Source organism: Equus quagga, chromosome 1 (assembly GCF_021613505.1).
Source record: "Equus quagga isolate Etosha38 chromosome 1, UCLA_HA_Equagga_1.0, whole genome shotgun sequence".
Taxonomy (NCBI): domain Eukaryota; kingdom Metazoa; phylum Chordata; class Mammalia; order Perissodactyla; family Equidae; genus Equus; species Equus quagga.
In genome coordinates, this window is record NC_060267.1 from 134,765,670 (window position 1) to 134,785,592 (window position 19,923).

General features: G+C 39.6%; 1 protein-coding gene across 1 annotated transcript; it reads left to right on the top strand.

The window, feature by feature from the left end:
• The first annotated feature begins 292 nt into the window (after positions 1–292).
• Positions 293–883, top strand: IQCF6 (IQ motif containing F6). Its single transcript, XM_046658013.1, has 2 exons — positions 293–307; positions 515–883. The coding sequence occupies exons 1-2, from the start codon at positions 293–295 to the stop codon at positions 881–883; spliced, it is 384 nt and encodes a 127-aa protein (XP_046513969.1).
• The last annotated feature ends 19,040 nt before the right edge of the window (positions 884–19,923 follow it).

Below are 19,923 nucleotides of genomic sequence, written 5' to 3' on the forward strand. Positions count from 1 at the left end.
AGACTTAAGACACGAGTTGGGTCTGAGAAGTAAACCGAAAGCAAGAGATAATGGCAGGCCCCCGAAATGATGGGAATCAATAAAGAAGGTGACTGGTTAACCCATAAGGAGACACAAGCAAGAGAAGAGGAGAGAGAGATGTAGTTAAAATGTGGGTGCACAGGGCCTGATGAGGGGAGCCTTGTGTGCAGGTGGGCGGAGTCTAATGATAGGAGGTGACTAACAGTTGAGGGCGGGGCTAAAGACTAGGGTGGCCTAACTGATAGATGAGTGGACTTTAAAGACCAGGGCCATGGACACACAAAATGTGGGTAAGGCCCATACAGGAGGGATCTGCCCCCCAGATGATGAGCAGTGTCTGAAGGTGAGTGGGGGATTGAAAATAAGATGGATGGGCCTAGAAATGAAAGGGCAGGGCCACCTGGGCCAGGCCCCCTTTCCTCTCAGCACCAGAGGTGGGGATAGGAATGGGAGGGTACCCCCCTGAGCATCTTCTTGTTCTTCCCCTGATCAGTTAGAAAAGGCAGCCATAAAGATTCAGGCATGGTGGCGTGGCAACGTGGTGCGCCGGACGTTACTGCACGCGGCACTCAGGGCCTTGGTCATCCAGTGCTGGTGGAGGTCCGTGCAGGCCAAGACGCTGGAGCAAAGACGGCGCCTGGCTCTAAGAGTCTACACCTGCCAGGAGTGGGCCGTGGTGAAGGTGCAGGCACAGGTGCGAATGTGGCAGGCCCGCAGACGGTTTCTCCAGGCACGCCAAGCAGCCTGCGTCATCCAGTCTTACTGGCGCTGGCATGCCAGCCAAACCAGAGGCCTGATCCGGGGCTGCTATGAGGTCAGAGCCAGCCGGCTGGAGCTCGACATTGAAATCCTCATGACCTAGGTCACTGGCAGAGCCAAGGAGACTGGATCTCTCTTCCAATAAAGACATTTACTGACAACGATCTTGCCCCTTGGAAATTAGACCCCTGGAAGAGAGATCAGCCCTAACCTTCCTGCCTTCTACCCAAAAAAAGGTTCCCTGTCATGGTCTAGAGCCCATCCTAGGGCAACCTATCCTAGGCCCTTGCTCCTAATACAAAGCTGACCAATCTTGCACCCAAAAGAGACCCCAGGGCCCAGGTCAGGCTCTGACACCTCAGCCAGCCTGATCTCAGCAACCTCCGCAAGTAATGGTAGGCACTGGGCTTTATTTTTATGCAGCCCTGCCTAGGTATCTCCATTCAGGATAGGACACCAGAGAATCTGGCTGCAGCCAGAGCCAGCTGGAAAGGCCAGGATTCCACAGGCCTGTGCTTGGCAGAGTCCTTGGGGCCAGAACAGCGCTTGGCAGGGAGCCAGGATGACAGGGCATCCCCACTGAGCAACAGCAGGACTGTGTCTCACTGGGGGACAGCCAGCCAGAGCCAGCCCCTGGGGAAGGCCAGGGCAGGAGCTGAGGAGCAGCAGCTGTGCCTGCTGCCTCCCTCCCAGGGGCTGAGAGACAAGGCTTCCCTCTCCTTCGCTGGCCACTTCCTGGGAGATCCAGACATGGGGTAAGGGAGGGGAGAGGGAGCCAAGGGGGGGTCCGGAGTGGGTAAACAAGCAGAGGAGGACTAGGGGTGGGCAGGGGGGGGGGCTGTCCTTCTGCCATTGGAGGCCATTGGTTTGGGGATGCAGCCTCTAAATCCTACCACATCCTCAGAAGCGGCTGTGCTGGCCTCCCCCCAAGATCCCCTCTCTTTCTCCCAACCCTCCACAGACCGCCGCACCCCTGCCGGGCCTGCCTGGAGTGGGTGCTGAGGGGCCTCTGCTCTGCTGAGTCTCCCGTTACCTCTTGCGTCTGTGGCTCAACTCTCTCTGTACGTGATCTCACAGTCTCTGCTTTGTCATCCATGTTCAAGGTTCCTCACTCTCACCCTGTGTCCCTCAGATGTTTGCCTCTGAAACTTCACCCCAGAAGCCTGAGCTCCATGACACTCCCCAGGATTTTGCAATGGGTGGCTTTGCACGAGGGATGGGAGGACCAGTTTGGGAGGTATACAGAAGTCACAGGTCTTCATGGGCCTTGCAGCTTGGTAAGGCTTTCCCTCACCCCAGGCCCCCTTGTGTGTGTGTGTGTGTGTGTGTGTGTGTGTGTGTGTGTGTGTGTATGTGTTTGGGGTTCCAGGGAGGGTGTCTCCAGAACAGCTGTGGCAGATGTAAGGATTCAGGGTTGAGGCTGACACCCATTACCTCTAGTAGCTACAGGTGGCAATAACACAGCAGGGGTACCTCACTCTTCCAAGGGACCTCCTTCAGGAGCTTTGGGTACAGATCTCTCCTCCTGATACTAGCAGCAATGAGTGGTAGGAAACTGGTTAGGTCTGCATGCTGAACATGATGGGAATTCTGCATGACTAGCCCTGTAGGTGCCACCCCTGCAGTGAGAGGAGTTTAAAACCTGTGCTGGCAAGGGTTTAAGTGTCTGGTTCTCAGCCCACATTGAATATTGGAATCCCCTTGGACACAAAAAATACTGATGCCTATGCCCATCCAGAGATTCTGCTTTAATCGGACTTGGGGAGGCGTGGGCATCAGAATTCAATATGTGGCCACAATTTGGAAAGTGCTGAGTTAAGCCCTTCCCAGTCTAGGTTGTATGCCTCCCACTCAGCCTGTGTGGTCCCACCTGAGGATGGTCATGCAGAATTCCAATCTGAACACTCAGAGAGCTCAAAGTAATCAAAGCTGTTTGCTTTTTGATGAGCTAAGAACGCAAAGAGAAACAGGGATCCAGAAGAAGAGCCACTTTGAGTCAAAAACCTTTGGAAGCAGGAAGACAAAACCCCTCCTGTTAGCTGGGGGCTGGGATGGAGAGAGGCTGTTGGGAGGAATGTGGGTGGGGTCTCTTGTCCCAGGTAGACAGGATCCCAGGAAGATGGCACCACACAGGTGTGAGCAATGGAGACTCAGGGGCCAGCCCGAGAAGGCCAAGCTTCATTCAAGGTCTTTACCAGCACGGTAGGTGTCCCTCCAATGGTCAGAGGTCTTGAAAAGCCAGAGATGGCCTGGACCTCTGGGTGTTGGGCATCAGAGAGCCCCAGGCAGAGGAAGTGAATGAGGCATAGGATGTGATTCAGGAGAGGGGCTCCCCTTTAATAGTGAGGTCTGTGGCTTGCCTAGTGTTGCCTGGATCAGTAGAGCCACCTTCCCCTCCTCAGCGGGGGTGAGGCTGTAGGTGGGGCTTTCAGAGGTATACATCTCAGACCCTTGCAGAACCTCACAGACCCTGCATTCTCTTCCCCAACATCATTGAGAATTGAGCTGCATAAGAAACTCTTCCTGAGAATACACTGAAACAATAGAAGTGGGAATGGGAGGAGCATGCTTGCAGCTTTGGGGCAGAAGTGGGCCTGAGAGCACTCCAGGGGACTCTGTATCCCCACTCTTTCTCCTCTCCCAGGTGACATTGTGTCCCCAAGGGATATGTGCCCTAGAAACAAAGAAATATACTGACCTTCAGACTGGACCAGCCTCCTGGGCCCCTAAGAAGATAGTTCAGTAAGCGAGGGCCCATCCTCTGCAGGTCCCTTCCAGCCCTGAAAAATGATTCCCAGATGGCATCTAGCTTCCTTGCCTCCAGGACACCCACCTCTTGCTCTCAAGCCCCTCACCTGATGCGTTACCAACCTCAGCTCTGATCCCACCACCACTCCATGTCCCCATCCTGCCTTGTCTTCTGTCTCTCTCTGTCCCACATGCCAAACCCAAAGTGAGATGGCCATAGCCACTGCCATGCCATGCCAGGCAGCTTGAGTGGGCCAACATCCCACTGACCACACAAAAACACATCTGACACGTTCCTGGAGGACACTGGCTCTGACCACCACCCCTCCTGACTCCCATCTCACCAGGTGGATGTTGCTTGGTGTAAAGAGTTCTTTGCTCAGCTTTGTTTCTAAAAATCGAGTTTGTTCAAGTCCACCACAAGTTAGCAGTCTGGAAGCTTATTATGTAGAAGAGCTAGAATGAGCTGAAAGGAAAAATTGTTTTCTTGGCCCTCCCAGCTGGGCTTTCATATCAAGTGTCAAGAACAAAGAACTTAGGATAGAGTGTGACTCTAAAGAGGATGACCATAGATTCTGAGAGTGAAAAGGGGTGTGGGACAGGGCAGGTAGAGAAAGTTTCAGCCACGCAGGAAGAGACAAAAGCCCATTCATGACCCTGAGACAGAGAGGACTTTGAGGGGGCTTGAGTACTGCTGCAGCCTGCTGCCAGATCCTGAGCTTAGCCTCTCCCCTCAGATCACCCCAATAGGCATAGAGGAATCTGAGAACATAACCCAGCGAGACCACATGGCACAAAGGTGAAAGGTTGTGAAAGTTAAGGGAGGTGCCAAAGTGGTGGGTCTGAGGGCTACCTCCATTGAGCTCTGTATACTCCCTTATGGGGCTGGGAAGTAGCCAAGAGTCCCTGGACCCCTAGGAAGGGGGAGGTAAAAGTGTCAAAAGGACTGATGGTCCCAAAGACATCTAGGACAGAGACAAGAAGGCACAGGCTGTGGGGAGCTCACCATTCAAGACCAAGGGAGAGACCACGGGCAACGCAGAAGGTGTGTTTAGGTCTGTAAGTAGGTTCATCTGTTGGGGTTGGGCTGAGAACAACATGGCACCCACAAGAGCAGGCAGGCAGGGCCAGCTTCAAGAACCAGCCCAGGCAGGGAGAGTGGGAGGTATAAGTGAAAGATGACTGGCTGTGAGTTGATCATTGTTGAAGGTAGATGATGACTACTCTGTCTACTTCTGGATATGTTTGAAAATTTCCACAATAAAAACGTGAAAAATAATTTTAGTATAAATAATAGAGGAATAAAAATTACTTAAATAAATTCCATAACAGTTAGGAATTGTGCTTGGCTCTTAGGACGAGAAACCTGAAAAACAGTAGCTTAAGCAAAATAGAAGTTTGATTTCTTCTCCCATAAATGAAGCCCAGCAATGGGAAGGCCATGATACGGCAGCTGCACAATGTCAACAGGTCATTTCTTCTTCTCTGTTTCCACACTGCACCCTGGGATGGGATCCTAGTCCTCATACTCTCAAGATTACTCCTAGAGTTCCAGCCATCATGTGTACACTTCAGGCAAGAAGAGGAAGGGCACAAAGAGAAACCACTTGTGCCAGCTGACTTCATTTCCTTTAAAGGCCTTTCCTAGAAGGCTCACTCACCTAGCCCCCTCCACTTATATTTCATCGGCTAGAACTGTTACCTGACCCTCTCTGCTACAAGGACACATATTGCCACCAAGACTAAATTCAGGTGTATCCAAAGAGGCTAGATTCTGCTGTAATACAAACTTTCAAACCTCAGTGGCTTAACTGAAATGTATTTCTCACTCATGCAAAGTCTGCTGGGGTCTGGGCAACTCTCCATGGCAGTATCCCTCCGTGTGTTTGCTCAGCCTTCCAGGCTGCTCCACTCTTACACCACCTCCATGTGGATATGAACTCCTGTGGCTGCACTTGCCCAAGCAGGGGAAGCAAGGGCTGGAGGGAAGAGCACCAGCGTTATAGTCTTTCACTTAGAAGTGTCATATTTCACTTTTGTTCCCTTTTTATTGCTTCAACAGTCATGTAACTGTGTCTAACTTCAAGGAGAAGGAAAATTCAATTTCTCCACATACCTGAAAGGATAGGAGAACAAGAATGTTGGTGAACAAATCAATGTGCCCTACCTCAGGGTTCCATTTACAAGATAAAAGAAAGAGTAGATGTTGGAGAGGCAACCAACTGCCTCTGCCACAACTCCTAAAACATTAGAGGAAAAAGATGAAGAAGGAAGCTCAATCAAATCAACAGACGTATGAAATGGAGGAAAAAATAATAAGAAAGCATGATGGAAAGCCAAAGATAGGAATAAGTCCGTATTAAATGGAAATGGGTAAAATTTGTCTATGAACAGAATCTCACACTGGGTTTTAAAAAATATCCAACCATATGTTGGATCTGTACACATCTGAAATAAAAGGAAGCTGGAGACTGAAACTAAAATGGCAGAAAAAATCATGAGAGAAAATTTAGCTGTTTAAAAACACATGTAATCTCCTTTCTCCTGAGATCCAAGTAAAATGAAGAGAATGCAATTAACGTCAACAAAAATGGCTCACAGTTGTGAACAGACTAAGATAAAGGCCATCAGTGGATAAGAGAGGACCATAATTCTGGAAAAGGGAAAGCAAGAGGAGAGGGGTGCTGGATGAAGCAGAAGGAGGAAGCTGAAGAATGAGTGCTCAGAGGTGCAAAAGGACTAGGGACCAGGACTCAAATAACGGTGTCTGACTCCAGAACCTGGGCTCTTAACCACTCTCCCAACTGCCTCCTCAAGGAGACTTGTGGCTCTAGCTGTAAGAAAGCCGAGATAGAATGCAGCTCTTGAAGAACACATGCATTTAAAGGATAAAACGAGTATTGAGGGCAGTGGGCAGTCTTTGCTGCCATGAAGTTCTGCAGAATACAAAACAGCAGATAATTCCAAGTAATATAAACTATTACAGAGTATAGAAAGAGCAGAAAGCTATCCAACTATCTTTACGATGATGGCATAGTGTTGATAGAAAAACCAGACAAGTGTTCTGAGGCTCTAATGTATAACATTAGTTATACATTATGGTTGATAACACTGCATTGCATAATTGAAATTTGCTAAGAGAGTAGAATTTAAATGTTTTCATCAAATATATATATATGTATAGTGATGAATACGATAATTAACTAGATAGGAAGAATCCTTTCATAATGTACTCATATATCAAATCATCACAATGTACACTTTAAATATCTTATAAGTTTATTTGTCAATCATACTTCAATAAAGCCGAAAAAAACTCCCTGAAAAAAAAACAGACAAGTGTATTATAAGAAAGGAAAATTAAGACCACTGCCCATAATAAATATAGAAGTTAAAACTATAGCTAGAATATTAGTAAATCACAACCATCAATATTAAATATATATAAATATCTATAAAATGACCAAATAGGTGTTTCCCCAGGAAAACGATGATTCAACCCTGAAAAATCCATCATTATAATTGACTAAAGAAGAAAAAAATCATATGATTAAAATTAAGCATCCATTCCCATTTTTTAAACAATTACTAGTAAGGGGGCCAGCACCGTGGCCAAGTGGTTACGTTCGCGCTCTCCGCTTTGGTGGCCCAGGGTTTCGCCAGTTCGAATCCTGGGCGAGGATATAGCACCACTCATCAAGCCATGCTGAGGTGGCATCCCACATGCCACAAGTGGAAGGACCCACAACTAAAAATACACGACTATGTACTGGGGGGCTTTGGGGAGAAAAAGGAAAAATGAAATCATTAAAAAAAAATGACTAGTAAAATGTAAAGAAAAGAAACTATACTAGAGATCCAAAGAATAAAAAACGTATAAGGAACTCATACAACTCAATAGCAAAAAGACAAATAATCTAATTTAAAAACGTGCAAAGTACTTGGTAGACATTTTTTTCAAAGAAAATATACAAATGGCCAATAGGTACATGAAAATATTCTCAACAATACTGATCATCAGAGAAACGCAAATCAAAACCACAATGAGATATTACCTCAAATCTTTTAGAATGGCTATTTTCAAAAAGACAAGACATAAGTGTTGCAAGGCTATGGAGAAAGGGGAACTCTTTTGCACTGTTGGTGGGAATGTAAACTGGTGAATCCATGACGGAAAATAGTACGGAGTTTCCTCAAAAAATTAAGAATAGAACTACCATATGATCCAGCTATCCCACTTTTGGATATATATGTGAAGGGAATAAAATCACTGTCTCAAAGAGATATCTGCGCCCCCATGTTCACTGCAGCATTATTCACAATAGCCAAGACATGGAAACAACCTAAATATCCATTGACAGACTAATGGATGAAAACAATATGGCACATATATACATTGGAATACTATTCAGCCATACAAAATAAGGAAATCCTGCTTTTTGTGACATGGATGGAGCTTGAGGACATTATGCTGAGTGAAATAAGTCAGACAGAGAAAGGCAAATACTGTATGTTCTCAATATATGCAGAATCTAAAAAAGCCAAACTCACAGAAATGGAGAGTAGAATGGTGGTTGCCAAGGGCTGGGTGGTGGGGGAAATGGGGAGATGTTGGTCAAAGGGTAAAAACTTCCAGCTAAAAGATCAATTAGTTCTGGGGAACTAATGTACAGCATGATGACTATAATTAATAATACTATATTAGATACTTGAAAGATGTTAGGAGAGTAAATCTTAAATGTTATTACCACAAAAAAAGGGTAATTATGTGAGGTGATGGAGGTGTTAACTAATCTTATTGTGGTAATCATTTCACAATATATATGTGTATCAAATCATCACATTGTACACCTTAAAGTTATATGTGGTATAAGTAAATATTATTTCAATAAAGCTGGAGTAAAAAGAAGACATGCAGATGACAAACATGAAAAGATGCTCAACATCACAAGTCATTAGGGAATTGCTATAAAACAACAATACAAGATACTTCTACACACCTATATGAATACCCGAATTCCAAAATACTGATAACACCAAGTGCTGATGAGGATGCAGACCAACAGGAACTCTAGTTCATTGTTGGAGGATTCCAAATGCTACAGATCAGCTGGAAGACAGATGGGCTGTTTCTTAAAAAACTACACATGCTCTTACCATATGATCCAGCAATTGTCCTCCTTAGTATTTACCCAAATGAGTTGAAAACTTACGTCCACACAAAAACATGCAATTAAATGTTTATAACAGCTTTATTCATAACTGCAAAACCCGGGAAGCAACCAAGATGTCCTTCAATAAGTGAATGGATAAACACACTGTGGCATATCCATATAATGCAATATTATTTAGTGATAAAAAGAAATGAGCTATCAAGCCACAAAAGGCATGGAAAACCTTTAAAAAAATATTTCACCTGAAGTTACACAATGTTATAAACCATTATGACTTCAATAAAATAATTTTTAAAAAACTCATATTTCTAAGTGTAAGAATGCAATCTGAAAGGGCCACATATTTATGACCCCAGAACTAAATCAGTATCATTCTGATGTATATTGTGATAAGCACTTCAACAACCAGTAAGAAAATAACTAAAAAATACAGTACAAAATCATCAGAGAAATTAAAATGGTATGCTAAAAAAATATTTATTTAATACAAAAGAATGCAGTAGTGGAGGAACAAAGCAACCAAAAAAACAGAAATAAAACAATGAATAGAAAACAAATTGCAAAATGATAGACATAAATCTAGCCATAACAATAATTGCATTAAATGTAGATGGGCTAAAAATCACACTAAAGAACGAAGATTGTCAGACTGGATTTTTTTTTTTTTTAAATGAGATCCAACTATATGCTGTCTACAAGTGACATATCTTAGATGCAAAGACACAAAGAAGTAAAAGTTGAGAAAAGAGAGCTGGAATGGGCCCATAAGAGAAAATAGATCTTAAGAAAAGAAATAATGCTGGAAACAAAGAGGAATATTTCATAATGATAAAAGAATCAATATATTAGGAAGATAGTAACAATTATAAACATAAGTGTACCTAACAAAAGGGCCCAAAAACACAGGAAGCAAAAGCTTGTGGAATGTAAAGGAGAAATAGAAAATTCAACAATAATAATTGGAGGTTTTAATAGTCCTCTGTTGTTAATTGATAGAGCAAGTAGACAAAAAATTATCATGATTATAGAAGACCTAACTCCATCAACCAAATGAACCTAACAGACACTTGTAGAACATCACGGAGTGACTGCAGAATACATATTCTTTTCAAACACACATGGAACATTGTCCAGGATAAACCATACACTGGGCCACAAAATAGGCCTAAATAAATTTTAAAAAATTGAAGTCATAATAAGTATGTTCTCTGACCACAGTGGAATTAGAGATCCCCCAAGATAAAGAAATCTTGGAAAGCCACAAATGTTTCAAATTTAAACAATACACTTCCAAATAATTCACGGCTCAAAGAAGAAATTACAAGAGAAGTTTAAAAATATCTTTAACTGAATGAAAATAAAACAAAACATCAAAATTTATGGAATGTACCAAAAGTAGTGTTTAAAAGGAAATTTAGAGCATTAAATATCCATATCAGAAAAAAGAAAGATCTCAAATAAATAACCTAAGCTTCCACATTAAAAATTAGAAAAAGGGTAAAAAACTAAACCCAAAAGCAAGGAGAAAGAAGGAAGTAATAAAGATTGGTATGGAAATCAATGAAATAGAAAACAGAAAAACAATAAAACCAAAAGTTGGTTCTTTTAAAACAGCAACAGATTTGGCAACTCCTTAGCTATAGTTACAAAGAAAAGAAGAAAAAAAGACAAATCATCTAAATCAGAATTAAAATATGAGACATTACTACTGGCCCTATTCTATGCCAGCAAATTGGAAATTCAGGTTAAATGGACAAATTTCTAGAAAAACACAAATTACCAAAACTGACTCAGGAAGAAAAAAAAAATCTGAATAGACTAATAGCAAGTAAAGAAATTTAATTATTAATGAAAAATTCCCCATAAAGACAAGTCAAGGTCTAGATGGCTTCACTAGTGAAAACTACAATATATTTAAAGAAGAAATAATACAAAAGCTAGTCAAAGATATCACAATAAAAGAAAACTACAGACAATATACCTCATGACTACAAACACAAAAATTCTTAACAAAATATTACCAAAACAAATTCAGCAACATATAAAAGGATTACACACCATGACCAAGTAGAATCTATCTAAAGGAATGCAAAGTTGGTTTAACATCCAAAAATCCGTTAATTCAATATACCGTATTAACATAATAAACGACGAAACCACATGGTCATCACAATAGATGTGAAAGAGGATTTGACAAAATCCAACACCCATACATGAAAAAAATCTTTCAATAAACTAGTAGAAGGGAACATTGTCACCTGATAAAGGGCAATTATAAAAAAAAAAACTACAGCTAGTATCATACTTTATGATAAAAGACTGAATGCTTTCTCCCTAAGATGAGTAAAAAGGCAAGGATATCTGCTCTTGCCACGTGTACTCAACATGTGCTAGAGGTTCTAGCCAGTGCAATAAGGCAGTGAAAAGAAGGAAAGGATGGAAGAAGGGAAGGAAGGAAAGAGAGAAAGAAGAAAGAGGGAAGAAAGAATTAAATCCATCCAAATCACATTAGAAAGTAAGAAATAAAACTGTCTTCACTCATAGATGAAATGATCATCTATGTAGAAAAGCCTAATGAATCTACAAAAAACTCTATTAGAAATAATAAACAAGTTCACCAGGGTTGCAGATATAATCTCAATATTCAAAATCAATTGTATTTCTATACACTAGCAATAAACAACCCAAAATGAAATTAAGAAAACAATTCCATTCAAAATAGCATCAAAAAGAACAAAATACTTAGGAATAAAATAAACAAAAGATGTTCACATTTTCTACATTAAAAGCTACAAACTGTTACTGAAAAAAATTAAAGATCTAAATAAATGGAGAGACATTCTTTTCAACATTTTGGCATATTAGTGTTTTAGATGTGTCTTTTGTCAACTGCATATAGCTGGATATATTTTGAAATTCAGTATGACATTCTTTGCTTCTTTACCTAAACGTTCAATTTATTCACATTTATTGTAATAACTGATCAATTGAGATTTATTTCTACCATATTATTTTGTGCTTTCCATTGTTTCAATATTTTCTACTTTTTCATTGACTTTTTTTCCCATTCCATTTTTCCCCTGTACAAGTTTAGAAATTATACAATCTTACTTGGATCTTTTAGTAGTCACCTTAGAAACTGAAACATACCTACTTAACTGCTGAACAATTTTAAAACCTTAGAACATTTTAACTCATTTACCCCACCATCCAACTTACATTATTGTTGTGTTTTTTAAATTCAATTTTTATAACCTCAAACTATATTTTATTATTGTTGTTTCATACAGTCGATGTTTGTTTACATTTTCTCCCATATTTACCATTTTCTTTCCTCTTTTTTCCTTCTTGGCTCTCAGACCTTCCATTTGGGGTCACTTTTGTTCTACCTGAAATACATGCTATGGAATTTCCTTTAATGAGGACCAAATGTTGGTCAACTCTTTCCGTGTTTATATGACTAAACATGTCTTCATTTCCCATCGTTCTTGAATGATATTTTCACATGGAATAGAATACTTGATTGGCAACTATTTTTCTTCAGCACACTGAAGATGTTATTACACCACCTTCTGACTTTCATTGTTGTTGTAGAGAAATCAGCTGTCAGTCTAACTGTCCTTCCTTGCAAGGCTTACTCTCTTTTCTTTCTGGCTATTTTTAAGACTTTCTCTTTGAATCTGGTGTTCTAGAGTTTAATTTGTTTGTGTGATTAAGATTATTTTGGCTTATTAAATCTGTCCATTGTTTTCTGACATCAATTCTGCAAAATTCTCACCCATTATCTCTTAAAATACTGCCTCCACTCTGTCTCTCTTCAGTTTTATCTAACCTGCAGCAAAGCAATCATTAATATTTTTAATTAATAAACTTTATTTTTTAGAGTAGTTTTAGGTTCACAGCAAAATTGAGCAGAAAGTGCAGAAAGTTTCCATATAGCCCATCTCCATATGTGTACAAGCTCCCCCACAATAAACATCCCACACCAAAGTAGTACATTTGTTACAATCAATGAACATACATTGATACACAATAATCACAGTTTGCATTAGAATTCACCCTTGGTATTGTACATTCTATGAATTTTGACAAATGTGTAATGACATGTATCCACCATTGTAGTATTGTACAAAATTGTTTCACTGCCCTAAAAATCCTCTATACTCTGCTTTTTCATTGCTCTCTCTTCCCTAAGCCCTGGTCCTGGAAACCACTAATTTTATTGTCCCATAGTTTTTGCTTTTCTAAAATGTCATACAGTTGGAATCATACAGTATGTAGCCTTTCAAACTGGCTACTTTCACTTGGTAATATGAATTCAAGTTTCCTCCATGTCTTTTCACTGCATGATAGCTCATTTCTTTTTAGTACTGAGTGATATTCCGTTGTCTGCATGTACCATAGTTTATTTACCTATTCATTTATTTATTTATTCTTGAGGACATTTTAGTTGCTCCCAAGTTTTGGCAATTATAATTAAAGCTACTGTAAACAGCTGTGTGTAGGTTTTCCTGTGGACATGCATTTTCTATTCATTTGGGTAAATACCAAGGTATACGATTTGCTGGACTGTATGGTAAGATTATGTTATGTTTTGTAATAAACTGTCCAACTGTATTCCAAAGCAGCTGGACAATTTTTCATTTCCACCAGCAATGAATGAGAATTCCTGTTGTTCCACATCCTGGCCAGCATTTGCTGTCATCAGTGTTTTGGATTTTGTCCATCCTAATAGGTGTATAGTAGTACTGCATTGTTGTTTTCATTTGCAATTCTCTAATGGCATATGATGTTGAGCATCTTTTCATATGCTTATTTGCCATATGTACATCTTCTTTGCTGAAGTGTCTCCTCAAGTCTTTTGTCCAAGTTTTAATTGGGTTGTTTGTTTTCCTAGTGTTGAGTTTTCAGAGTTCTTTGTACTTTTCACAAAGTTCTTTATCAAGATAATAGTTCTTTATCAGATGTGTCTTTTGCAAATATTTTCTCTCTGTCTGTGGCATGTCTTCTCATTCTATTGACAGAGCCTTCTGCAGAGCAGAAGTTTTTATTTTAATGAAGTCTGGCTTATCAGTTATTTCTTCCAAAGATTATGCCTTTGATGTTGTAGCTAAAAGTCATCACCATACCCAAAGTGATCTAGGTTTTCTCCTACATTATCTTCTAGGATTTTTATAATTTTGCACTTTACATTTGGGTCTATGATCCCTTTTGAGCTAATTTTTGTCAGTGGTGTAAGGTCTGTGTCTAGAATTTTTATTTATTTATTTTGCATGTGGACATACAATTTTTTCAGCATGATTTGTTGAAAAGACTCTCCTTTCTCCATTGGATTGCCTTTGCTCCTTTTTCAAAGATCAGTTGACTATGTTTGTGTGGGTTCTATTTGTCTATTCTTTCAACAATATCACATGCTCTTGATTACTGTAGCTTTACAGTAGGATTTGAAGTCAGGTAATGGCAGTCACTTGACTTTATTTTTCTCCTCCAATATTGTGTTGGCTGTTCTGGATCTTTTGGCTCTCCATACAAACTTTAGAATAAGTTTGTGGATATACACAAAATAACTTGCTGGGATTTTGATTGGGGTTGTGTTGAACCTTATAATCAAGTTAGGAAGAATTGGCATCTTAACAGTATTGAGTATTCCTATCCATACACAAGGAATATCTCTGCATTTATTTAGTTCTTCTTTGATAACTTAAAGAGTTTTATCGTTTTTCTCATATATATCTTGTGCATATTTTGTTAAATTTGTGTCTAAGTATTTTACTTTTGGGGATGCTATGTAAATGGTAATGTGTTTTTAATGTCAAATTCCACTTTTTCATTGCTGGTATACAGGTAAGCGATTGAGTTTTGCATGTTAACTTTATGTTCTGCAATCTTCCTATAATCCCTTAGTTCTAGAAGCCTTTTTATTCATTCTTTTATATTGTCTACATAGATGATCTTGTCATCTGCACAGAAAAACGTTTTATTTCTTCCTTCCCAATCTGTATACATTTTCTTTCCTTTTCTTGTCTTATTGCATTAGCTAGAACTTCCAGTATGATGTTGAAAAGCAGTGATCTTGATGCTGATCTTTGCAGGAGAGATTTGAGTTTCTCACCATAAAGTATGATGTTAGCTGTGAGGTTTTTGTAGATTTCTTTATCTAATTGAAGAGGTTCCCATCCATTCCTATTCTGCTGAGAGTTTTTTTTTTTTTAAAGATTTTTTATTTTTTCCTTTTTCTCCCCAAAGCCCCCCGGTACATAGTTGTGTATTCTTCGTTGTGGGTTCTTCTAGTTGTGGCATGTGGGACGCTGCCTCAGCGCGGTCTGATGAGCAGTGCCATGTCCGCGCCCAGGATTCGAACCAACGAAACACTGGGCCACCTGCAGCGGAGCACGCGAACTTAACCACTCGGCCACGGGGCCAGCCCCACTGCTGAGAGTTTTTAATCATGGGTTTTGGGTTTTGTCAAAGTCCTTTTCTGAATCTTAATATGGTCATGTGATTTTTCTTCTTTAGCCTGTGGAAGTAATGAATTACATTAATTGATTTTAAAATGTGAGCCAGCCCTGCATAATTAGAATATATCCTGCTTAGTTGGGGTCTATAATTATTTTCATACATGTGGTATTTGATTGGCTAATATTTTGTTGAGGATTTTTGCATCCATATTCAGGAGAGATAGGGTCTGTAGATTTCATTTCTTGTAATGTCTTTTCTGGATTTGGTATTAGGGTAATGTTGGCATTATAGAATGAGTTCGAAAGTATTCTATCTGCTTCTATATTATAGAAGATTTTATGGAGAGCTGATATAATTTCTTTTTTAAATGTTTGGTAGAATTCACCAGTGAACCCATCTGAGCCTGATGCTTTCTTGTTTTGGAAAGTATTAATTATTAACTCAATTTCTTTACTATATACAGGCCTACTCAGATTATCTATTTCTTCCTATGTGTGTGTGTTGGCAGATTCTGTCTTAAGGAACTGGTCCATTGCATCTAGGTTCAAATTTGTGGGATGGAGTTGTTCAAAGTATTCCTTCACCATGCTTTTAATGACCCTAGGATCTGTAGTGATATCTCCTCTGTCATTTCTGATATTAATAATTGGCCTCTTCTCTTTTTTTCCTTAATTAGCCTGGCTAAAAACTTATTGATTTTATTCATCTTTTCAAAGAACCAGCTTAGATTTGTTGATTTTCTCTAATGATTTTCTGTTTTCGATTTCACTGATTTCTGCTTTAATTTTTGTTACTTCTTTTCCTCTGCTTACTTTGTATTTAATTTGCTCTTCTTTTTCTAGTTTCCTAAAATCAAATCTTAGATTATTGATTTCAGATCTTCCTTTTTTCTAATTTGCATTCAGTGCTGTAAATTTCCCTCTACGTGCTGCTTTTGCAGAATCCCACAAATTTTGATAAGTTGTATTTTTATTTTCATTTAACTCAAAATATTTTTAAATTTATCTGAAGATTTATTCTTTGACCCATGTGTTATGTAGAAGTGAGTTGTTTATTCTCCACACATTTTGGGATTTTTCCAGCTATCTTTCTGTTAATGACTTCTAGTTTAATTCCATTGTGGTCTGAGAGCAGACAATGTATTATTTATACGATTTTAAATTTGTTATGGTGTGTCCTGTGGTCCAGAATGTGGTCTATCTTGGTGAACGTTTCATGTGAGCTTGAGAAGAATGTGTTCTTGGATCAAGCAGTCTATAGATGTCAATTATATGCAGTTGATTGATGGTGCTGTTGAGTTCAACTATGTCCTTGCTGGTTTTCTGACCCTCCGGTTCTGCCCATTTCTGAAAGAAGGGTTTCAAGTCTCCAATTATAATAGTGGATTAATCTATTGCTCCTTGAATTTCCATGTTTTTGGTTCACATATTTTGACACTCAGTTGTTAAGTGTATACACTTTAAAGATTGTTATATCTTTTTGGAGTATTGACCTCTCTATCATTAGGTAATGGCCCTCTTTATCTCCGATATCTTTCCCTGCTCTGAAGCCTGCTCTGTCTGAAATTAATATAGCTATTCCCTATTTCTTTTTATTAATGTTAGCAAGGTATATCTTTCTTTATCCTTTTACTTTTAATCTATCTTTGCCTTCATATTTAAAGTGGATTTCTTATAGACAACATGTAGTTGGGTCTCATTTGTTGGTGCACTCTGACAATCTCTGTCTTTTAATTGATGTAATTAGACCATTGGCATTTAAGATTATTATTGATATAATTGGATTTATGTGTACCATATTTGTTACTGTTTTCTATTTCTTGACCTTTTTATATGTTCCTATTTCTGTCTTCTACACTCTTCTATCTTTCTTGGTTTTAATCAAGCATTTATATGATTCTACTGTCTCTCCTTCTTAGCATGTCAATTATATGCTTCTTTGCTTAAAACTGCTTTTAGTGGTTTGTCTAGAGTTTACAATATACATTCTACAATTAATCCAAGTTCAATTTCTATTAATACTATGCCACTTCTTGTGGCATTCAAGTACCTCATAATAACAAAATATTCCTATATCCTTTCTCCTGTCTCTTGCATCATTGCTGTTATTCATTTCACTTACACATAAATAAACATATATGTATACATAATCAAGTAAATTATTACCATTATTATTACTTTGAACAATAAGAATAATCAATTCTTATTAATTGACGAATTAAGAATAAGAAAAATGAGTTTTTATTTTACCTACACTTATTCATTCTCTAATGCTCTTCCTTCTTTTATGTAGATCCATGTTTCTATTACGTATCATTTTCCTTCTCCCTGAAGAATTTCTTTTAACATTTTTTTGCGAAGCAGATCTACTGACAACAAAATATCTCAGTTTTTGTTTGTCTGAGACTGTATCTGTTTCTTCTTTACTTTTTTTTTTGGTGAAGAAGATTCACTCTGAGCTAAAATTCATTGCCAATCTTCCTCTTTTTTTTTTTTTTTTTTTTTGCTTGAGGAAGATTAGCCCTGAGCTAACATCTGTGCCAATCTTTCCTATACTTTCTATGTGAGATGCCTCCACAGCATGGCTGATGAGTGGAGTAGGTCTGCACCTGGGATCCAAGCCTGCAAACCTGGGCCACCAAAACAGAGCACGCAGAACTTTTAGCCCCCAGGTCACAGGGCCAGCCCCTCTCCTTTACTTGGAAGGATAGTTTTACTGGATCCAGAATTCTAGGTTGGTGGATGTTTTTTCCCAACATTTTAAGTATTTCACTCCACTGTCTTCTTGCTTGCATGGTTTTTGAAGAGAAGTCAGATGTGTTCCTCTATAGGTGAGATGTTTTTTCCTCTGGCTTCTTTCAAGAATTTTTTGTCTTTGATTTTCTGCTGTTCAAACGTAATATGCCTAGGTGTAGGTTTTTTGATATTTATCTTCCTTGCTGTTCTCTAAGCTTATTGAATCTGTGGTTTCTGACATTAATTAATGTGGTTTCTGACATTAATTTGGGGGCACTTATCAGACGTGATTGCTTCAAATATGGCTTCTGTTCTTGCTCTGTTTCTTCTCCTTCCAGGATTCCCATTACGTATGTGTTACACCTTTTGTAGTCAGCTCACAGTTCTTGCATTTTCTAGGAGGGATTAAGTCTCTTTTCTCTTTGACCCTCTGAGCTGATCCACAAGCTCAGAGACTCTTTCCTCAGCCATGTCCAGTCTACTAATGAGTCATCAAAAGCATTCTTTATTTGTTACATTTTTAAACCTTTTCTTTTTTATTGCTTCTTAGAATTTTCATCTCTCTGTTTACATTATCTATCTATTCTTGGATGTTGTCTACTTTTTCCATTAAATCTCTTAGCATATTAATCATAGATTTTAAAAAATTCTTCATCTGATAATTCCAACCTTTCTGCCACATCTGCATATCTGACTCTGGTTCTGATGCTTGTTTGATATCTTCACATTGTTTTGTTTTTGTTTGGGCTTTTTTTTTTTTTTTTTTTGCTTTTAGTATGCCTTTTAATTTTTCCTGAAAGGTTAACATGATGTACCGGGAAAAGGAATTATGATAAATAGGCCTTTAGTAACATAGTGGTAAGATATGGCAAGGGTCAAAGTACTGTACAGTTTTGCGATTATGTCTCAGCCTTTTGGTGATTCTGTGCCCCTGTGTTACCGACCCTGGTATCAGTTTCCCCACATTAAACCCAGCATATATGGGGTTAAAACCAAAACACTCATTCCCTGCTTACTCTCTGGCTTCCTGCCTCCAGAATCCGCTATCCTCCATGGAGACAGACAACGTCAAGGACAAGCACCTGGACCATCTCCTCCCCACAAAGAGATACGAGCTGGTGGGAAAGCTGCTGACCAGCAAGGTCACAAGCTCCCTCCTCTCTGCAAGTGTCTCAAGGCCAAAGACAGGCTGGTGGGAAAGCTCCGACCAGCAAGGCCATATGCTCTCCCTCCCCTACCTAAAGCCCCAAATAAAAACCCTTCCTTTTAGCTTTTCAGGGAGTTTGGGATTTGAGCATTAGCTGCCCTCTCTCCTTGCTCAGCGCTGTGCAAAAATAAAGTTCCTACTTTCTTCCACCACACCCGATGTCAGAGACTGGCTTGCTGCGCAACGGGTGAGCAAACTCACTTCAGGTTCGGTAACACCTGGACTGTGAACTTCACCAGTGCTTCTCAGCCTTTTTCCCTCCTTGGCTGGGGCAGAATGGTTGGAGGGACTGGGGTTGTGTATTTGTCCTCCCCACGTGGAAAGCAAAAGCAAACTGGAGTTGAGTATTTCTCTTCCCCTGATAGATTAGGCTGTGATATAACTCCAGCAGGTTAGGCTTTGGTAAAATAGTTTCTCCTGGAGGCAGACCTTGTTAAAAAGAAAAGAATGCTCTTACATATTTCAGAAATGATTCCTTTCCCCTCCTCCTGCCACAAGCACGGGATATATTTCTCTGATATTTACTGTGAAGATCTGGTAGAGCGTCTGGAGGTTAAACCCACAGAGCGTGAAGGTCCATGTACAGCTGGGTCCCCCTGGAGTTTTTATCTTTTGTGCTTGTCCACACTGAGCCTCCAGTGATTCATCAATCATAGCTCAGGTTTTCCAACTCGGGCACTGGTTAACATGGAAGTTTCTGCTCTGATAAATTGTGATTCTCTGTATCCACCTGTCTGCCTCTCCAATTTTGGGGGCAATGGTTTGCCCTGTGATCTCACTTCTCTGACAGAATAAGAATAGTTGATTTTTCAGTTTGTTC